Source organism: Melanerpes formicivorus, unplaced genomic scaffold, assembly GCF_026170545.1.
Source record: "Melanerpes formicivorus ecotype bairdi unplaced genomic scaffold, bMelFor1.0.p_v2 SCAF_39, whole genome shotgun sequence".
NCBI lineage: Eukaryota > Metazoa > Chordata > Aves > Piciformes > Picidae > Melanerpes > Melanerpes formicivorus.
The window spans coordinates 1,642,949-1,661,137 of record NW_027142391.1 but is presented as its reverse complement, the minus strand read 5'-3'; the positions used below and the strand labels follow the sequence as shown (position 1 = coordinate 1,661,137).

Sequence of the window (18,189 nt, the reverse complement as noted above, 5' to 3'; positions counted from 1 at the left end):
GGATGAAAACTTTGCCCAAGTGTTTGGATCTATCTTAGTGTTTAGGTGTTGGAACCAACCCTGCTGTCCATTAGCTCGGGGTTTGACTCCTCTGGGTCTGTCTTATTAGGAGACTAAAACTAAGCTAAAGCAATGTGAGAAAAGGTGATGCAGACAGGTAGGGCTGTACCTGTGCAGTCACTTAGCACTGCAGCAAGTGCTGCTCCAGCCACTGAAGGAAGGTGGGAATGTGAAAACTAAAGCAGTTTGACCTGGAAGAGTCTCATCCTAGAGCTGCAGTGTCATTTTAAAGAGAGAATGTCCACAGAGCATCATGGAGAGAAATCTGCTGGAAAGGGAAAGAGCTGTGGACATCGTGGAGGTGATATTTTGGAACACAAATCATCTTAAATCCAAGCATCTAGTGCACTATGTGTCTGTGACAGGTTTAGTGGCTGTGAGAACCAGGCAAATACTTCAGGTGAACTGATGAAAGATCTCAGTCTGCATCAGCAGAACAGGAAAAGATTAAGCAATATTTTCCTTTTGAGAGTTGTTAAGGATGAAGCAGAGAAGATGAGCTGCATGCAGCCATTCTCAGTGTTTATTCAAACAGCAGAGACTTTGGAGCACGTTTGAAAAGTTGGCATAAGGCTTTATTTACCTGTTTGCTGGCACAGAGTCTGGAGTCTGAGAAGCACACAAGCTTTAATTCAGTGAGTTGCTGAAGAGAGGCAATGGGGAGAAGCTGTTCCCCATGTGCAAGAATTTGTCTTGCTCCAAGGAAAGAAGGAGGATTTCTCAAGTCTTCATAAGCTGTAAATCCCCAGGGTTTGGACTGAGTTGATGGAAATAGTGCAGTTTGATTGAAACCTTTTCATTTCATATACTTTATTGATTGCTTTTTCTAACAGAAGTGTTTCAGGAGTAAGACCCCAAATGCTTTGGTTATGAGCCTGTCATGTTGGGAGAGCCTGGGGATTCCTCATCTAATAAATCATTGTCCTCTGAAACCTGATGTACCATTGTGGATTCATTTGTACTTCAAACAGGCAAGGTCCTTGAAAGTAGGATGGAGCAGGACTTTTGTCATCCAAAGTCCTTTTGACTTCTTATGACTTCAGGTTCAGCTTCCAACTTCTGGAAACAGGTGTGAGAGAGAGGGGCTCTTCCCTGAGCACATCCCTGGAGAATCATGCATGGAGCAGCTATTCAGATTCACTCCTTGTTTGCAGTTAGAAAATACAAGCTCTGAAACTGAAGGATGCTCCCCAGCTGTGCTGCTGCCAGCTGGTGTCGTTCTAAGCCAGCTATTGGAAGCACCTTCAAAACAAAGGGGATAACTTCAAAGAGCAAATGTCCCAGGAGCTGAAGCTGCAGGCAGGGAGGGCTGGAGGAAGTTTCCTTAGAAAAGGTGGCCACCTTCTTGCTGTTTCCTGTAGCACTAAAAGGAACTGTGATTCTTCTCTCTTGAGTATAAACCAGCAGTGATGCAACTGCAGCCAGTAGTTCCATAATGTATGAATGCTTCTGGAAGTCTTTGTGATGTGCTATTAAACCTCTCCTAGTGAGAGCTGGCTCTCCACACTTCAGTGTTCTACTGACTTGCCACTCTCTTCGTTTTTAAGAGGTTCTGGCTGCTTAGAAGCTGCTGAGTCATAGGTGGTCATCTCAAAGCTCACTTGATATGCTGCTGAAAACCCAAAGCCAATAACACTCTTTGGGTTCAGGCTGATGATCCTTGTGCTCTGGGGGGAGGTTGGAACACTAAGATTCTGGGAGATGTCTTTTTTTCATCCTTTTGCCAGACCAGTTAGAAAACAGCTGCTGCATGACTTACCTCTTTGCTCTGTGTGGCTGGCTGTAGCCCTAGCCTCAATATTTGGGATAAAAGCATCTATTTCTTTGTCAAATAACAACAAGTATTGCTTACTCTCCATGGTTTTCATTGTGGTGCTTTGCCATGTTGCTTTACTTGGGCTGGAAGCTGTTGCAACCTCCCATCTGTGTGTTTGTGGTGAACTGGACTTTGATTACACAACACGTTCCATGGTCCCAGCTGGATTTGGAGCTGGGATCCAACTTCCCTAACCTGCAAAGCACAAGTATTCTGCTGTCTGCTTCCACACAGTTGTAAGGATTTTCACCCTCTTAATGGCAAGCAGGATCAGATCCACCCTTCAGAGTGACAAGCCGGTAATTGAGTACGAACAGAGTGTGTCTGGAGTGCCTTTATTGATACTGTAGTCACCCAATTACTTGAAGATCTCTCTAGTGCTTCCTGTCATTCATTTCCCTGTGCTTCATCCCAGTGCTGCTGAACAATACCTTCTGTGATGGCTCATGTCCTACTCTGTTAGTCTGCTTTGCCTTTTGTGCTGAGGCTGAACATCATTCCAGGCACTTTCTGATTAGTGCTGAGTCCTTCTCAAAAGCCAACAGAGTTCTGCTTCTAGCATATGTAAAAATACAGAACACAATCTGGTTGGGAAACAGGGAGGTGAAGAACCTTGGAGCTCCAGGGCCAAAACCTGCAAACCAGATGTGACTGAACCAAAGGCTTTTGATTTGGTGGAGATTAGGACTTGGAAGCTGTAGCTGTGGAATTTCAGCCTCCAAACTTCACTTGATTTGAGAAGCAAGCTCCTTGTCTTGGGTCATGAGTAAGGGTGCAGAAACCTGAGGTCAGGAAACGTCCCCAGGATTTCAGGCAGACCTTTAACAGGAGAGAAGGATTGTAAATGTACAACTACTTCTTCCACGGGTAGCATTTTGTTTTCTGATGGCTCTGTAATTGCATGCCCTCAGCTCATTTCCTCAGTTTGGAAGGCCATTTGTCCTGGTGTGCAGATAGATGTGACAGTTGTCTTCCACCAGTAAACAGATTAAAAGAATGATTGCTTGGCTCATTTATGAGCATTACTTTTAGGCAAAGTGCTGCTATCATTCCTGGAGCTGAAGTCAGTGTCTGTCTCTCTCACTCAATATATCTCTGTGACTTTGGAAAAAATCATTTAATACAGTCCCAAGTTCAGATCCTTATCCTCCAATTGCTGAGAAATAATTCCATTTATGAAGGTTGTGCTTAGCTGCTGAAGGCTTCCAGGGAATGTGCTGTGGGCCCCCTCTGAACTTAGCTGAAGTGTTGGAGGCTGCCTGCATTACAGCATCCTGGGGAAGGCTCAGTGAGATTCTGTTCTGCTGCTGCTCCTGTTTGTGAGAAGGAGGAACAGCTTTTCTTTCCTTGATTTACCAGGAGGTTCAGATGGGTTATAGTCTGATCTGGAGAACAAAAATGAGAGCAGAACTCAGCTGAAGAAGCTAAGCTCTCCAGCCACCTTTGCTCCACTTGCGTGAGTGCAGTGAAGTGAGAGGAGCAATGAGCATTGTGCATCTGTTACCCAAAAGAAGGATCAGTGAACTAATTAGGATTGGGAAGCTTATTTTTGTCTTCAGAAAACACTTCAGGCCTGATTTCTTACTGGCTTGCACCTCCTGCCCTCAACTGAAAAAGGTTTCTGAAGCTCAGTTCTCCTCTCGTGTCTGTGTCCATAATTCCCCACCCCAGTGCTCACAAGCAGAGAGGCTGACACCAAAGTGCCTCCATGCTGCAGGAATGCTGCAGGAATGCACCTTCTGCCTTCCTTATGCAATGCTACCTGCTTGCTACCAAAAAAGTAGGGTTTAAAGTAACTGCCATGAGCCTAAGGCTGTTAAGCAGTGGGCAGAAGCAAGCATGGCTCACTCCTGGGACTGCTGATTTGATGTTTCTCATTTAGTGAAGTCCTTAAGTAGCACACAAGGAAACACTGCCAGGCTTTTGTCCCTCTGTGTGCTTCAGGCTCCTCAGTGGAGGCTGGAACCTTCTAATGTCCTTGGGATGGGGAAAGAGGATGCCTGGTTGTTGTATTTCATAAGTAGTAGTCACAAGGATGGGAGGTGGATGCACTTCTCTTCTGAAGTTCCTGGGCACAGGACTTTCTGTCTCCCAGATTGTTAAATATAAACCATCTGCTTTGCCTCACTGCAGACAGACTTCTCAGTTCCTGTCTGAATGATGCTGACGTCTTGTTTGCAGCGAAGGATGGACTGAGCTAGTGGCTGTGGAGGAAGCTCTCACCTGTCAGCTGCATCTTCCCAGAGGAGCTCTTGTGACTGAGCAAGCACCTTGCAGTTTGTTCTGTGTGCCTCTGCAGCTCTGTGCTGCCATGTAACCTGCTTGTATTGCCCAAAGACAGCACCATGACCTTTATCTCCATCATGGTATTAAGCTTAGTGGCTTAATCCCACTGTTTTCTCTCAACTCCCTGTACACCCTCAGGAAGCTGTCCCTTGGATGGCACAGGAGCCAAGGAGAGCACAGCAGGAAGACAAAGGCTTGGTTAGTCCCAGTGATAGTGCAGTTCCATTTTTCCCTGTTTCATGGTACTGGTGTACAGATGGAGTCTGGTACCACAGTCCCCCTCTCTTTAGACTTCAGCTTTTAAAGGTAGAATGTATTAAAAGCTACCCCAAATATGGAGGCCAGAGTTGATTTCTAAACCCATTTGTGGTGATGCATTTCACTAGGAGATGTCTTTCAGTCTGTCTTGTTTTCCTGTACCATTTTTGCCTCTGATTCTTGAATTCTTGGAGGTGTTTTCATAGATGTTCAATCATCCTGATGGATTTCCTCCCTCCCAACCTGCCTTAATCTTCCTTTCAGTGTTTAGGACCCATGTCACTGAACAGATGGTAAAGTGCTGGAAGATCTTTAAATGTAAAGAGTTTAAGATCTTACTTCAATTAAGTGTGTAGGGTGGAAACAAGGTGACCTCAGAGCAACATTTGTAGCATTAAAAAGAAGAACAAATATCTGTATGCTGACATTTCCCTGTAATCAATCAAACCTCATCATTCCAGTTTCCCAAGGGCAGAAAAGCTCCTCCAGCTTTCAAATCCTTTCTTTCCTGAAGGTATCTTGGAGATTGAATTTCCTTTGCCAAAAGCAGCCCCAGATTTTTTTAGTGGAGTTAGTTGTGAGGCTTTTATTTAATCACTGTTATTACATATTTCAGTTATTCAAGGCAGAAGCTGTGGAACTATCCCAAAGGTGCTGCGTGGTTGAAGGGGAGAAGTCTTAATCTTTCTACAGCTTCATTGAGAAAACTTGATAGAAATCTTAATATGCTTATTGAAGACACCACCCAGCCTGCTTCAAGGCTCCTGCTCTGGTTTTAACTCAGCTGGCAGCCCAATTACCACAGGGAGGTTTCCTCCTCCTCTCTGGGTGGGCAAGGGGGAAAGGAGCCAGGGAAAAAGCTGAACTCTCAGTTGAGATAAGGACAATTCACTGCTCTACTGCAGTCCTCCTAGTGGGACCAGTCAGCTTAAGCCACTACAGCTCCAAACACAAAGCCCTTATCTCACCTCGTGGAAATCATTTCATCTTTTATTATTTCTCTTTGCAGATGAGCTCAGAAGAAGTAACCCTGGTGGAAAGAGGCAGAGTAATTGTTGTCATTACCCTAGTGCTGATGTTGCTAATGGCTCCCAGTGCCACAAATATTCTCTCATGTGAATAAAGTTATTTAAGGGATTTCAGGATCAGCTCATTTGAATAATGTGACTTTCCAAAGAGATGTGGAAAGCCCTGGGAATGCTCAGCTTTGTGGTTGCTCAGCTAAGACAGCTGCTTGGGGCTTTCTCAGGGCTTTCCCATTGTGAATTCCAGCACTGAGAGGACATGCAATGTTACAGCCAGTGCTCTTTCTCCCAGTGGAGTTAGTGGCCTTTCAAATTGAGGCATACTGAAGGCATCTCAGTCAAACTGAATAACTGGAGTGTATTCTGAGCCAGCACAAAAATCTTAAGCTTTAGTGCATGGTGGGTGAGAAACAGAAGCTAGGAGCAACCTGGTTTGTGCTTAGCACCAGCAAGGCTTTAATCTTGAATGTGGATTAGAGTTGCTGTCCAGATGGTCAGCAGGCTGTAGTAGACTCTAGCTCTGGCTGTGTCCATGCCAAAGGTCAGCACAGTGGTTGGGTTAGAATTAAGGGAGAGGCAGCTATTGTGCAGTTGGGATAAGGCTGTGGCCCAGGCAGTGCTCTGGCCATTCTGAGCCTGCCAGCGGTTGGAGGTGCAGGAAACTTGGTTGCAGCTCTCCATGTAGCTGAGGTTTTGCCTTGGAAGTTACCAAACCCATCATTTCTATGAATCCTTAATGGAACTAATGCAGAAGGCTTTCAGTCCAAACTCCTTGTATGACTTGTGGGTTGGCAAGTCCTTTTCCTTTTATTCTACAGCCATGAGGAGCAGGATTTCCCTGGCTGGGAAATGGGAAGTAGTGATCCCTGGATCAGAGTTACTGAGGGTATCAGTGATGCTGCCCATGTGTTTCTAGGGATTTTAGAAGCAGCCTCTTGTGCTGAGGTTAGTTTGTTAATCTGCTAAACTGGGTCTGTAGTGTGTTCATGCAAGGCCAGCTGTGAAGTTACAAGGCTAATCCTTGTGGATTTCCAGGGCAATTACAGCATCAGGTCTGGAATATGAAATGTCTCTGGTGGGCAATACATTAAACCTTGACAATTAGTTGTTTAAGTACTCCGGAAGTATGTTCTGTGACACCTTCAACTGGGAGCCAGCTGAAGTACAGAGATGGTGTCTGCTGCTTGCTGCACTGAGAGCCTGGTTTACCTTGGGTTGCATCCTTGGTTTGTTCTCTGCTTGAATCCTGATGTACAGAAGACAAAAGCAAAGTCAGAGTGTGGCACTTCCCAGACTGAAATCTTTAGTTTTGTCTCTTTTACTTGGAGGGCTCCAGCTCTGTCTCTGTGCATGAAATCCTTTTGGACACACTTGCTTTTCCCCAGCAATATAAGGTGCAGGTTGGAAAGGGATCCATCCTGCCTGGTGGACTGCATTAATGGCAAACCCCTTTGTCTCAGGAGGATCTCCATTTGCTCCCTTTTCTCCCTCTTCCAAACCATATGTGTCTTGTGCTTCTCTGCTGCAGGCTGTTCTTTCTCTGTGTGCTGGAGCCTGGCTTTTCTGACATTCTTGAAGTGAGTTCCTTCTTTTGCCAGACTTTTGACATTCTGGCTGAGTTCTGCTTTTAGCTGAGCCCCAGAGCAGCCTGCAGACTCAAACATTGTCGGTTCCCAGATCTTTTTGTGATGTGAAAAGCCTTTGTTACACCCAGAGAATGATAAGTTTCCAAAGTGGCATGGAGAGAAGCCTTTAATCTGCATGTTGTGTCAGGTGAGGAAGATTTCTCTGAGGATGTCAAGTAAGGCAAGAATAGAAACCCATTTCAATAGGCTTAGATCCTAAGCACTCAGCTCAGGATGCTTAGGAGTTGGGAGAGGGCTTATGTCACTTTTAACCCTTTGTGATTTCCCCTTGCTCTCCCATTCTCTTACCTCCTAGCCAGCATGGTCACTACAGAAAGCAGCTTTGGGAAAACTTCTGGTTTTTCCCTTTCTCTCACCCTTTGTTGCAGGCCTGAAGGATGGCTGATGGTGCCAATGGAAAGGGTTTACATCAGCCTTCTCTGGGTGGGCTTTGGATTACAATTTGAACTTGAACACTGAAGTAGTTCAAGTTAAATAGCTTCAATGAATAGGTTCACTGAAATGTCTTCTCCTGGTGCTGTGAATCACTGCTTGAGTAAAAACAAATTCACATCCCAAGTCCTGCTTGTGTAGAATTCTGAGCTGTGAAACTAATCCCTCAGGCAGGGCTGCAGCAGGAGTTACCTTTCACTCCTGTTCTCCCCTCCCGTTGTCCCCAGGTTGATAACACATAAATGGTTAATGCTGAATCTAGGGTGTCCTTGCAGAATTGAGCTCTGGACTTTAAGAGGGGTGCCTTTTGCTGCCTGGCACATAGGCTGCCAGCTGCTGAGATTTTTGTTGCATGTGCAGCCTGGAAGACTGCAAGAAGTCTTGGTCAGTGCTGCAAGAGATACAAGGGGAAAAATGAGCTAAACTGAATGCTTTGCTGCAGAAGTTTGCCTTAACTCTGTCTCCTTGTAATTGAGAACTTCAAAGCTTCGTTGTCTCTCCTTCCCTGTGAGGTACAATGGCATTCTCACCGTGTAAAATGTTACTTCTATAGCATGGAAATTACCTACAAAGCTCTTTACTGATTTGATTTCAGACATTCAGAGCAGCTGAATTTCTCAGTTCCATTCTGGGCCATGCTAGCTCTGAAAGCAGGGCTGGGGTCTTCATGGGTTCTTGCCATCTGTGTAGCAGATTTGTTGTGTGGATATAGATAGGCTTCTTAGCATGTCACAGAAGCTGCTTCTCTGATGATAATTAGTTTGCAGTCATCTCACTGAAGAACTCTTGGAAGATGCCTTAGGAGGAAGGAAAGCTGCTGAAGTGTTTGAATAGACAGCAGGATGTGACAGGAGTGTCAGCAGCATTCCTGCCACCGTGCTCCCTTAGTGCAGGCCCACTTTGGGTTTGCTTTGGGATTAATCTGCGGTTGAACTCTGAGCCCAGCCTGCCAGCAGAACTCTGGGCATAGGTGGTGAAATAAACAACTTCTAATTGAGAGTGAATCATCTCTAGAATTAACTCCTCTGAAGCTTTTTCAAACTGTGAAAGGAGGAGTAGGAAGCACTTAATGAATGTGTTTTTAAACGGGCAATTTGTGTTTAGCTCATCAAGCTGGAAGCTCCTTGTGCAGATCACAGATGGCAACAGCAATTGTGTCTTGTACTTAAAAAACTTAATGTAGATTAAGAGGTTGTGCTAACAAATGATAGCCTTCTGCATGTGGAGTTTAATGGATGCATTTCAAGTGGAATGAGGCAGTGACTTACAGCTTTTGGAGAATCAGTCCTTACCTGCTTTTCTCTCTGTCACTTTGCAAGCTCTGTCCCTGCTCCTGCTCTCTGTGCAAGCCTCGGGTCTGCACTCTGCCTGCCTGGCTCGTGTCCTCAGCAAGCATCTTCCATGGCACTGTGTCAGTGTGCAAAGACATTCCAAAATGGGTTGTGAGGTGGAGAGATGCTGCTAACAGGCAAAGAAAGCAGGATGGTTTAAAAACTCCTCCCTTTCCCCCCCCCTCCAGCTGTAACTGTCACCTAAATCCCTTGACTGGATAGGGCAGAAGCAGGGCTTTAGGATTAGTGCCTGGGGTGGATTTAGGATTTGAGGCAAATGTGTTGCTGTGTTTGCATCGTGTGGAGTTGAGTGGCTGAGGGGAAATGTTCTTTCTTTGACTAGGGTCTGTTGAAATAGTGAGAGAAGATGAAGATTGGTACAGTGCTGTTTTGAAGAGCTGTATGAGGAGAAAATGCAATTGTTCTTTTGTTTTCAGACCTGGAGAGAGACTGAAGAGCTTAAGCACCTGGATAGATCCACAGGGAAAGGCAAGGGTGGCTCAGGAGGGCAGAAAGGGGAATGGATTGTGCTGGTAACTTTGCACTCATTTACTGCCATGGATGTTGCTGGTTGGGTTTGAAGAGCAAGTGGAGTCCTCAGCAAGAGTGGGACTTGAACAGCTACTAGTAACCAGTATCTAAAGGGGCTCCTGTGTGTAGGAATTGCTCTTGGAAGGAGGAAGCAGCAACTGGTGTGATGTCTTGGTGGATGCGTAGCAGCTGGTAAAGGAAAATCATCAAGTGGCCTTTCTGTCCAGAAATGGATTCATCTGCTTGCCTTCTTGTGGCCCTGCCTGTGTCCATCATGTGTCTTCTCTCAGATATTGAGCTGAAACCCACCCAGTCCTCAGGACCAGATGTTGTTGGGATTTCAATCCTCTATTTCTGACCAAGGGCTTAAACCCACTGGGAAACTGCTCTGCAACCACCCCAAAACACTCCTGGATTTGGGAAGGCACTGATTGATTACCTTGGGTGTTCCTGGTTGTGTTTTAAGGCTATTGCATTGAAAATGTGTCCTGCAGAATGCTGATGCCTGCCAAAGCCCTCAGTGCTCGTGCTGAGTTCTGAAGCTGCCCTTGCTCTCAGATATGGATGCCTCCAAATCTCCCTTGCTTCGTAACAAGTTCTCCGTGGCCCGTCTGGCCGAAGAGTTTTTCTGGGTGGGTGGCAGCATTGTAGCTTCTCCAAGATGGAAAATCGGCCACTTTGGTAAGATGCAGGCTGAGCACCTGCCCCTGAGCTGAGCAGGGTGCTATCACCTTTAAATCTTACTCAGTGCCACCTTTGTCTAGTCAGGGAGTTGGGGAGCAAGCGGTTGAGATGCAGCCCTTGGCCAGTGTGATTTCATGTGGTTGTTAGCTCAATTCTCCTGACCTTCAGGAGCTTCTCAGTTCTCATTTCCTGACTGCTTTCCTTACTTTCTGGAACAGCAAGTGCAGAGTTGTGTGTTGTGAGGTGTGCAGAGCTTTGGGAAGTTCCTGTTGCACACAGAGGGTTTCTCTCCTGCTGTGTAGCCACAGGAAGGCAGGTTTGCTGTCTGCCAGCATTTCTGCATCTCCTGACTCTGGTTTTTCATGCAGCATTTGGACTTCTCAGGCTTGGAGATGAGCATTTGGAAGTATCTCTGTCTTTTTCCATGGTGGGTCACAGGTGCTTGTCTGCACACTGATACACAAGGGCAAAACTCTTCAGCTTCACTAGCTGCCAGAGCAGGCTCCAGTTTTGCTTCATAGCAATCTTTCTTCTAAATAGCTAAGAAAGGCAGCAAGCCTGGCTGGAAATGGCTAGAGAGGAGAGATGCTTCCTAGGCTAGTTAAATGCATGCTCAGAGCATTCTTCCTGAGCCTCTTGTGCAGTAAGGAGATCTGCACTGGCCTTGAGCAGACCCACCTGCTGCCATGGAAGGGCACACTTGTCCTACTCATCTCTCAGCTTCAGCAATCAGAGACACCTTTTCTAACAAGAAAGGTGATGATACAGAGCTTAGAAACCATGGGCACTCTTGCTTCTGCACTTCCCTGCATCCAGCTGGCTGATGGACTCTCAACCAAGAGGTGGAGGGAGAGCTGATGGACTGACCTTGAATTAGGCACCCCAATTTCCCCAGGATTAAGGGCATCTCTCCTCCCATTAATATCTCATTAGGGGTTGTGACCTCTAAGGGTGGGCTCTGTCCTGCATTCTCTCTCCTGTGCAGCAAGCACTCCCCCAGCCTTTGCTGGGAGAGTTGCACAGAAGTCTTCTTTGGCAGAGAGAGATTCTTTCAAAACACTTCAAGGGGTTGGTGGGTTTGGGGGTTTGGTTTTCTTTGCAATGAAGAGTCCTGAAATTTAGTGAGGCTTGAGTCAGTGAGAGCAGAGAGGGAGAAAGTTCTAGCACTAGCACCAAGATGGTTGGTTTAAAAGGTGAGAAGGAGCTGCTCACCAGGCTGGGGGGATGCAAAATGAAGCAAAATGAAGATTAATGAAGGTGGACGTGGTCTGCTTGTTAATTGGATCCTGGAGTAATGATGTGGAGCAGTCTGTCCTACCCCATCTCTGAGCACACAAAACAGCTTAGGTTAACCCTTCAGCACACCACTGACTGCAGGGAAACTTCTCCTCCTGTGGCCCTTAGGGGGTTAGTTCTGGGGGGGATTTTTGGTGGGGGTGGTTTGGCTTTATTGGTTTTGAGGGGGTTTAGGTTGGGTTGGATTTGGTTTGTTGGTGGGTTTTGGGTGGGTTTAGGTTGGGGGGGGGGGGGTTGTGATTTCTCTATTGAATTTGGTTAGGGTTTGTTTCCCCTTATTTTGTTGAGGTTCTTCTGTGTGTCTGGGACTGGAAATCCACCCAGCAAAACCAGTCCAGTTTTTATGTAACAGAGAACTGAACCAGCCCCTCCCTCAGGGAGTTTGTATTGGAAGGTGAAGTCTGCACTTCAAATATGTGCTTATGAAGAATAAATAGATAGGAAATAAGTTTGAAGACTAAAAATAAATGAGGATGATTGGCCTCTGTGATGAGCCACAGGATGCTGAGCTCTCAGAGTAACAGAAGTTGTTTTTAATAGCAATTCATTTGATTCATAAGCAGTGTGTCAAGCAGGAATTAGTACTGATGCATTCCTTTAGTGTAGGTGCCTGTGGAAGGAGCAAATCAGGTTGCTGTAGCCAGCAGCTACTGTTAAAACTCCTGTGATAAGACCAATGCTTGAGTGAACGTGTTCAGGCTTGGAAGTGACACTCTGGGGGCCTTCATTGTGACAGTGCTGTGATGAACTGTCATGGAGACTGCTCCAGCTCACCAAAATCAATTGTACAGTTCAAATGCAGGGTTCTCAAAATGCCTTCTAATCCCAAGGCTCTGCAGCTGAGCAGGGTCCCCACCACACTGCACTGGTGTATTCTCCCTGTTACCTGCTTTATATTGGTGTGCCTTGATTCGTAAAGGACTTGGTGCCTCCTGCCTCCACTGCAACTGCTGCTCCTGGCAGGAGTAGTTGGAGCCAGTCAGTTCTTTTGGTTTACCTGTTGAGCCAGTGCTAGCTGCAAAACCCAGAGAGGTTGTGGAGTCTTCTTCCCTGAAGATACTCAAAACACACCTGGATGCAATTCTCTTTAGTCTCCTGTCCTTGAACCTGCTGCAGCAGAGGGCTTGGGCTGAATGATCTCTCGAGCTCCCTTCCAACCCCTCCTATTCTGCTAAAACCATTCCCAGGGAGATTTTGAAGGTCCCCCAGCAATTATTATTCCTCAATGGGTTTGCAGTGCTGAATGCATGACAAGTGTGGGAGTCCTCTGCATGCTGCAAAGCTGTTGTGGTTCAGGGACACTGGAAGGGAGCAGCTTGCAGGGCACAGGAACTGGAGGGGTTTCTCTAGGCTCACAAGCATGCTGCAGCCTCTGGAGGGCCTGAAGAGAGGTAAGCCTCTGAAATTCATCTTCCTCTCTTAGAGGAGTGGTTGTTTTAAAGCCTGCATCGTGGCAGAATCTGTTCTGGGGCAGCACTCAGCAGGTGTGTGTGGTCCTGACCTGCAGACAGGCTAAGGCTGGAGCTGTACAACCTAACCTAGAGCCACACTGACCTTTGGACCTGCATCTTTTGGCCACATTGGTCCAGGTATAAAAATACTGAATGACTCAATCCTTCATCCTTCTTTTCATCCTCACATGCTTGAACACTCCCACTCCTTCACACACTTACATCAAACCCAGAACCTCCTAAAACACAATGATGCTGCTGAACCATGGCTAATTAATTACCAGGCATGGGAACATCTTTCTAACAATAAAGCTGAAACTGGGCTCCTTTTTTCTGGTGTCTTATCAGGACAAGTGGTGTAGGGGTTTATGATTTGTTATTTATTGCTACTTGAGAAGTTTTCAGCCTAAATGTTACTATGATCTATGAAGAATCACTTGGAGTCTCTTCCCTGCCACAGCCTGGTGTCACTTTGTAAGAGCACAAGAATGGGACTGAGTGTTCCACCTCCCTCCTTCCTGCTCTGCTGTGGCATTGCCTGGTGCTGCACTACAGAGATCCATCTCTCTCCCTGCCTGTGTTTTGTCCAGATGCAAATCGAGGCAGCTCGTTACATCAAAAGAGAGCTGAGCCTCAGCTGAGTTCTGCCAGAAAGGTGCTGTTGAAGTGCAAAATACTATTAAGCCAAGAAGAAAACTTCAGCCTTAATTGCAGATAGCTAGGAGCCCTTCCCCCCCCCCCCCCCCCCCCCAAATGATTCATTGCAAGCCAGGGATTTTTATTTGAAGTGCAGAAGTAAATCCTTAGAGAAGGTGCCTGAATAATGGTAAGGGAAAGCAGTTGTTCTTGTCTTCTCAGTGTGCTCAGCTCATTTCCATGCTGTGAAAGACTCCAGAAACAAAGGATCTTGGTTTGGGGCTGAGCTCAGGCACTACAGTTTGTTTTTTTTCCTTTGCTCCTGCTAATTTTTCTTCCCATCTCTCTGATGCTCTGAGCTGCCAGGCATGCAGGCAGGTGAAGGTCTGAGCTTCACTGCACATCTCCACTGAGGCTGGAGATGGGGAACAAATTCTTGACAGTGAGGGTGGGGAGACTCTGGAACAGGCTGCCCAGGGAGGTTGTGGTGCCCTCTCCCTGGAGATGTTCAAGGCCAGGTTGGCAACCTGGGCTAGTGGGAGGTGTCCCTGCCCATGGAGCTGGATGATCTTTAAGGTCCCTTCCAACCCAAACCATTCTGTGAATCTCTGGCTGTGTGGTTGTAAGATTCAAATAGCAAGACACTCACCACCTCCAGCTGCAGACACCTTCTTCTCATCTTGTTCCTAATTTAACACCTTCCCTCTGCAGCTATTTCATTACTGCAAACAAAGTGCTCCACAGAACTGCCATTACAGTGAATCTTTCGCTTGTTACTAGTGGTTTGCTTTCAATTTCATCGTGTTGAACCTTCTTCTTCTGAGTAAATTAATGGAGTTTGTCTGAGTGAGAGCTCTAAAGCACAGGAGTGGCAGGGATTTTTTGTTTGTGTGTTTGCATGTTCTTCTTACTCTCCCCTGCTTCTAATGAGGCTTTTGCTGCTGTCTGAGAGGCAGACTTGAATCACCCCAGGGGATTGTGTTGGTTTTGATGCATTTTGGGATACATGGAATAAGTGTTTTCATTTGGGCACTGTTGCATCTCTAATCTGTACGTACAGAGGGATAAATGAGGAGCCTGACCTCAGAATTTCCTTGTATTTATTTATGACTCTGTACCCCCTGGCAAATGCATGATGGGTATGAGTGTTCATTCCTCTGTCTAGTAACTGACACTTCTCATTTCCAGGTCTAGGGAAATCTATAAATACATTGGACATGGTAATAGTTTTAATTTTACTGGAGCAGGCCAGGCAGAAAAGCCACAGGAAAATGTGGTCACAGGCTGTGCTCTGTCATGATGGGGAATAAATGGGAGAGCTGGCAGAGCAGGAGAGGCTGCCTCTCTTCCTGGGACACAGCCAGGCACTCACAGTTTGCATTAGCATTGTCATGCTCCTTGAACAGATGAATCTCAAAAGGTTGTCTCTTGTGTGGCAGGCTCAGGCATGGCCCCAGCTGGCCTCCCATGGGCTGCACGTGGGAGAACCTCAGTTTACCAGCAGCTCTCAAGGCAAGGGAAGGAGACCTGCTGAGCTGGGCAGAGCTCTTTTAGGCAGCTGCTTCTCCTGATGCTTGTTTTGAAGGCTGCTGGCTGCACTGTGTCCTGCTGCCAAGCTCCTGGGAGAGCAACAGGTTTGAAGAACCCAGAGACTAGGTACAGTACAGGTGAAAAGCCTCCTTCTAGGAGAGTGTGGGTTGAAGTAATTTGGGAGAAGAAAAACCTCCTAGATCCTTACTGCAGTAACTAGAAGCGAATTTGTAGGAGAGGGATAAAATGGGAGAGGGATTTTTCATGAGGGTGTCTGGTGACAGGACAAGGGGGAATGGTTTGAAGCTGAGGGAGAGCAGGGGCTTAGGAAGAAGCTCTTCAGTATGAGGATGGTGAGACTATGGAACAGGTTGCCCAGGGAGGTTGTGGCTGCCTCCTCCCTGGGGGTGTTCAAGGGCAGGTTGAATGAGGCCTTGAGCAGCAGAGTCTAGCTGAGAGGTGTCCCTGCCCCATGGTGGGGATGTTGGAGTAGATGATCTCTAAGGTCCCTTCAGCCTGAGCCATTCATGTTATAGGATACAAACCCATAAAGTAGTGATAGCTGCAGTGTCTGAGTGCCTTCCCCAGAGCACTGCTCACTGCAGGTAGTCTCTGCTCTGCTCTGTTCTTGCAGCCCCTTCCTAAGACCTGTTCATCTGGCAGCTGCTCAGTGTCTTTTCTTCATGTAAAGGTGATTTTTAAAAGGAGCAAAGTCTAACTTGCTACTGTCAATTTCCTTTTCTCTCCAGTGGAAAGATGCATGAGCTCCATGCAGGCTGGCACCCAAATGGTCAAGCTGCGGGGCGGCTCCAAGGGGCTGGTTCGCTTCTACTACTTGGATGAGCACAAGTCCTGCATCCGCTGGAGACCCTCTCGGAAGAACGAGAAAGCCAAGAGTGAGTGTCAGCCCCAGAACCTTTCTTCTGAGCCCTCCTAGGGTCCTGCCCTCTTGCAAATAAACAAGCAGGAAGGATTTGGCTCCCCCAGAGGTGATCAAGAAGCACGTTGTACTTGAATTTGAAGGGCAGGAAATGTCTTTGTGATGATCCATAGTTAATGAAGTTGCTGTTAGCTAAGCAGCGCTGGAGCAGGTTGTGAATGAGTTGCAGGCAAAACCTGTGTGAACTGGGGAGCTTGCAGCATGAGGTTTGGGTCCTTTCTCCACAGGAGAAGAGCATCCTGTCTGGTCTAGGCCATGCACACAGTCATTAATGGGCTACATGCTTTTGCCATTCTAGTTTCTATCGACTCAATCCAGGAGGTTTGTGAGGGGAAGCAGTCGGAGATCTTCCAGCGCTACGCTGATGGCAGTTTCGACCCCAACTGCTGCTTCAGCATCTACTATGGAGACCACATGGAATCTCTTGACCTGGTATCTTCCAGTGGAGAGGAAGCACGCACCTGGATCACCGGCCTGAAGTACCTGATGGCAGGGATCAGCGATGAAGACAGCCTCTCCAAACGCCAAAGGACCAGAGACCAATATCCTCCCGATGCTATCTGAGAGCATTGCCTGGTGCTGGAGAGCTACCAGTGGCATGGGTGTGATTTGCTTTGTGAAAGTGGGCACTGGGATCAGAGCTTTGAAGCAGGGACAGAGAAATCCTTGAAGAGGGTTGTGTGGGGCAGGATGTGGAGCTGAGTGACTGGAGTGGACTGCAGGACAAGCAGGTACTGCTGCATCCATTTCACTTGGCTGTACAGGACAAAGTGTGGTGCAGCGTGGAATTTGCTCAGAAGTTACCACTTCTGTGCTGTAGTGTGAGTAAGGAGCATGTGTTGTATGTTGAGCATAGCAAGTCTAGAAACTGTTAGTGAAACAAGATGAGGAGAGTTCTATATTGCCTCTTGCATTCTCAGTCTCATTTATAGCACCTTCTAACGTGGAAAAAAAAACCCTACACATTCAGAAATATCCCTTCGTGTTCCAGCCTGCTCCTTAACTCCTGTTCAATGTGGTTGAAGCAGACATTTGATGAGGCAGACAAGAATGGGGATGGCAGCCTGAGTATTAGTGAAGTGCTCCAGCTGATGCACAAACTGAACGTCAACCTGCCCCGACAAAAAGTCAAGCAGATGTTTAAGGTAAGAGCCTGAAATGTAACTGCTAATAAAAGGACAAGGCCTGAGCTGCTGCAGCCTTGACATGAAGCCTGGGAGGAGAGATTGTAAATACTTCAGCAGCTGGTTTGTTTCCACTCTGCTGGGAGATACTACACAGTCCATTTGGTAAATTGAAGAGAACTCCAGACGCACGGCTCAGAGAAATTGTTATTCATAGGAGCAGGCTTTACATCAGGTACCTTCTGCTCTTACATAACACAAAGGCACAGGGCACAAAGATTGGGTTTCTGCTGTACTTGTTGATCTCAAAGTTATGTTCCCTTCTCTGATTACCTTTTCTCTAATAAACATAATCTAGTAAAGTATCCAAAGGCCTCCAGTAACTGCCTCTAGTAAAGACTTCCCTATCTGGCCTGTGTGTTTTTCCAAATGCTAAGAGCTGTTTGTTCAATGTTGCCTTCTGCTGATCTTGACCCAATTTATTGAGCCACTGAGCTGTGGAGGTGTGAATGCTTTTGCAATCAAAAAGTCTGTTGTGTGAAGGACCTGAGCAGGAGATGAATCAATAGTTCTCATCATGCCTGACTTCTGCCCTGCACTGGGCCAGGGACATCTCAGCAGCACCTTCCAGCAGCTCTGGTACTTCAGAGAATGTTCTCTTGGGCTGCGAGAGATCATTTAAAGAAGTAGTTTAGTGGCACTGGGAGGGATCAAATCCCTGCCCAGCAATGGCTTTCCAAGCAGTCTAGATCTGGCCAAGGCAGTCTGTGTAGTGAGTAAGCTTTGCCTAACTTAAGGTAGAGAAGTGTTCTAAACCCAACTGTATGAAACTGAAGCAGGAGTGAAGGAATGGCCTAAGGTCTCACAGAGATCTGTGGCAAGGCAAAGATAATTCTCTTCTCTGACTGTGCTTGAAGGCTGAGCCATCCTTTATTCCAAGCATTCACTGAGGTGGTCCAACTGCTGGGCAGCTTGCAATCAGTGTAAGACTGAGTAAAGATCTTCACTTGCCAAAACTTTCCTCTTCTTTTGGGTGATTTCTTTTTTCTTGCTCTGATCAAGTCCTATGGAATGCAGCTACCTGAATACATTCTGGGGTTTTTCCCTTCCCCCTGTTGCTGTGTGGCTAGAAGAGCACTTTGA

At 46.7% G+C, this 18,189-nt stretch overlaps 1 protein-coding gene across 6 annotated transcripts in view; it reads left to right on the top strand.

Annotated features, from left to right (window-relative positions):
* PLCH2 (phospholipase C eta 2) overlaps nucleotides 1-18,189 on the top strand; it is an 85,625-nt gene that overhangs the window by 35,217 nt on the left and 32,219 nt on the right. For 3 of the 6 annotated variants that reach the window (XM_068158195.1, XM_068158196.1, XM_068158197.1), the window contains 3 exons: nucleotides 15,732-15,878; nucleotides 16,221-16,464; nucleotides 16,938-17,067. In XM_068158195.1, the coding sequence (XP_068014296.1) occupies nucleotides 15,732-15,878; nucleotides 16,221-16,464; nucleotides 16,938-17,067 (521 nt within the window). Of the gene's footprint in view, nucleotides 1-9,132; nucleotides 10,067-15,731; nucleotides 15,879-16,220; nucleotides 16,465-16,937; nucleotides 17,068-18,189 lie in introns of those variants that run through there. The other 3 variants (XM_068158199.1, XM_068158194.1, XM_068158200.1) reach the window with 2 other exon arrangements.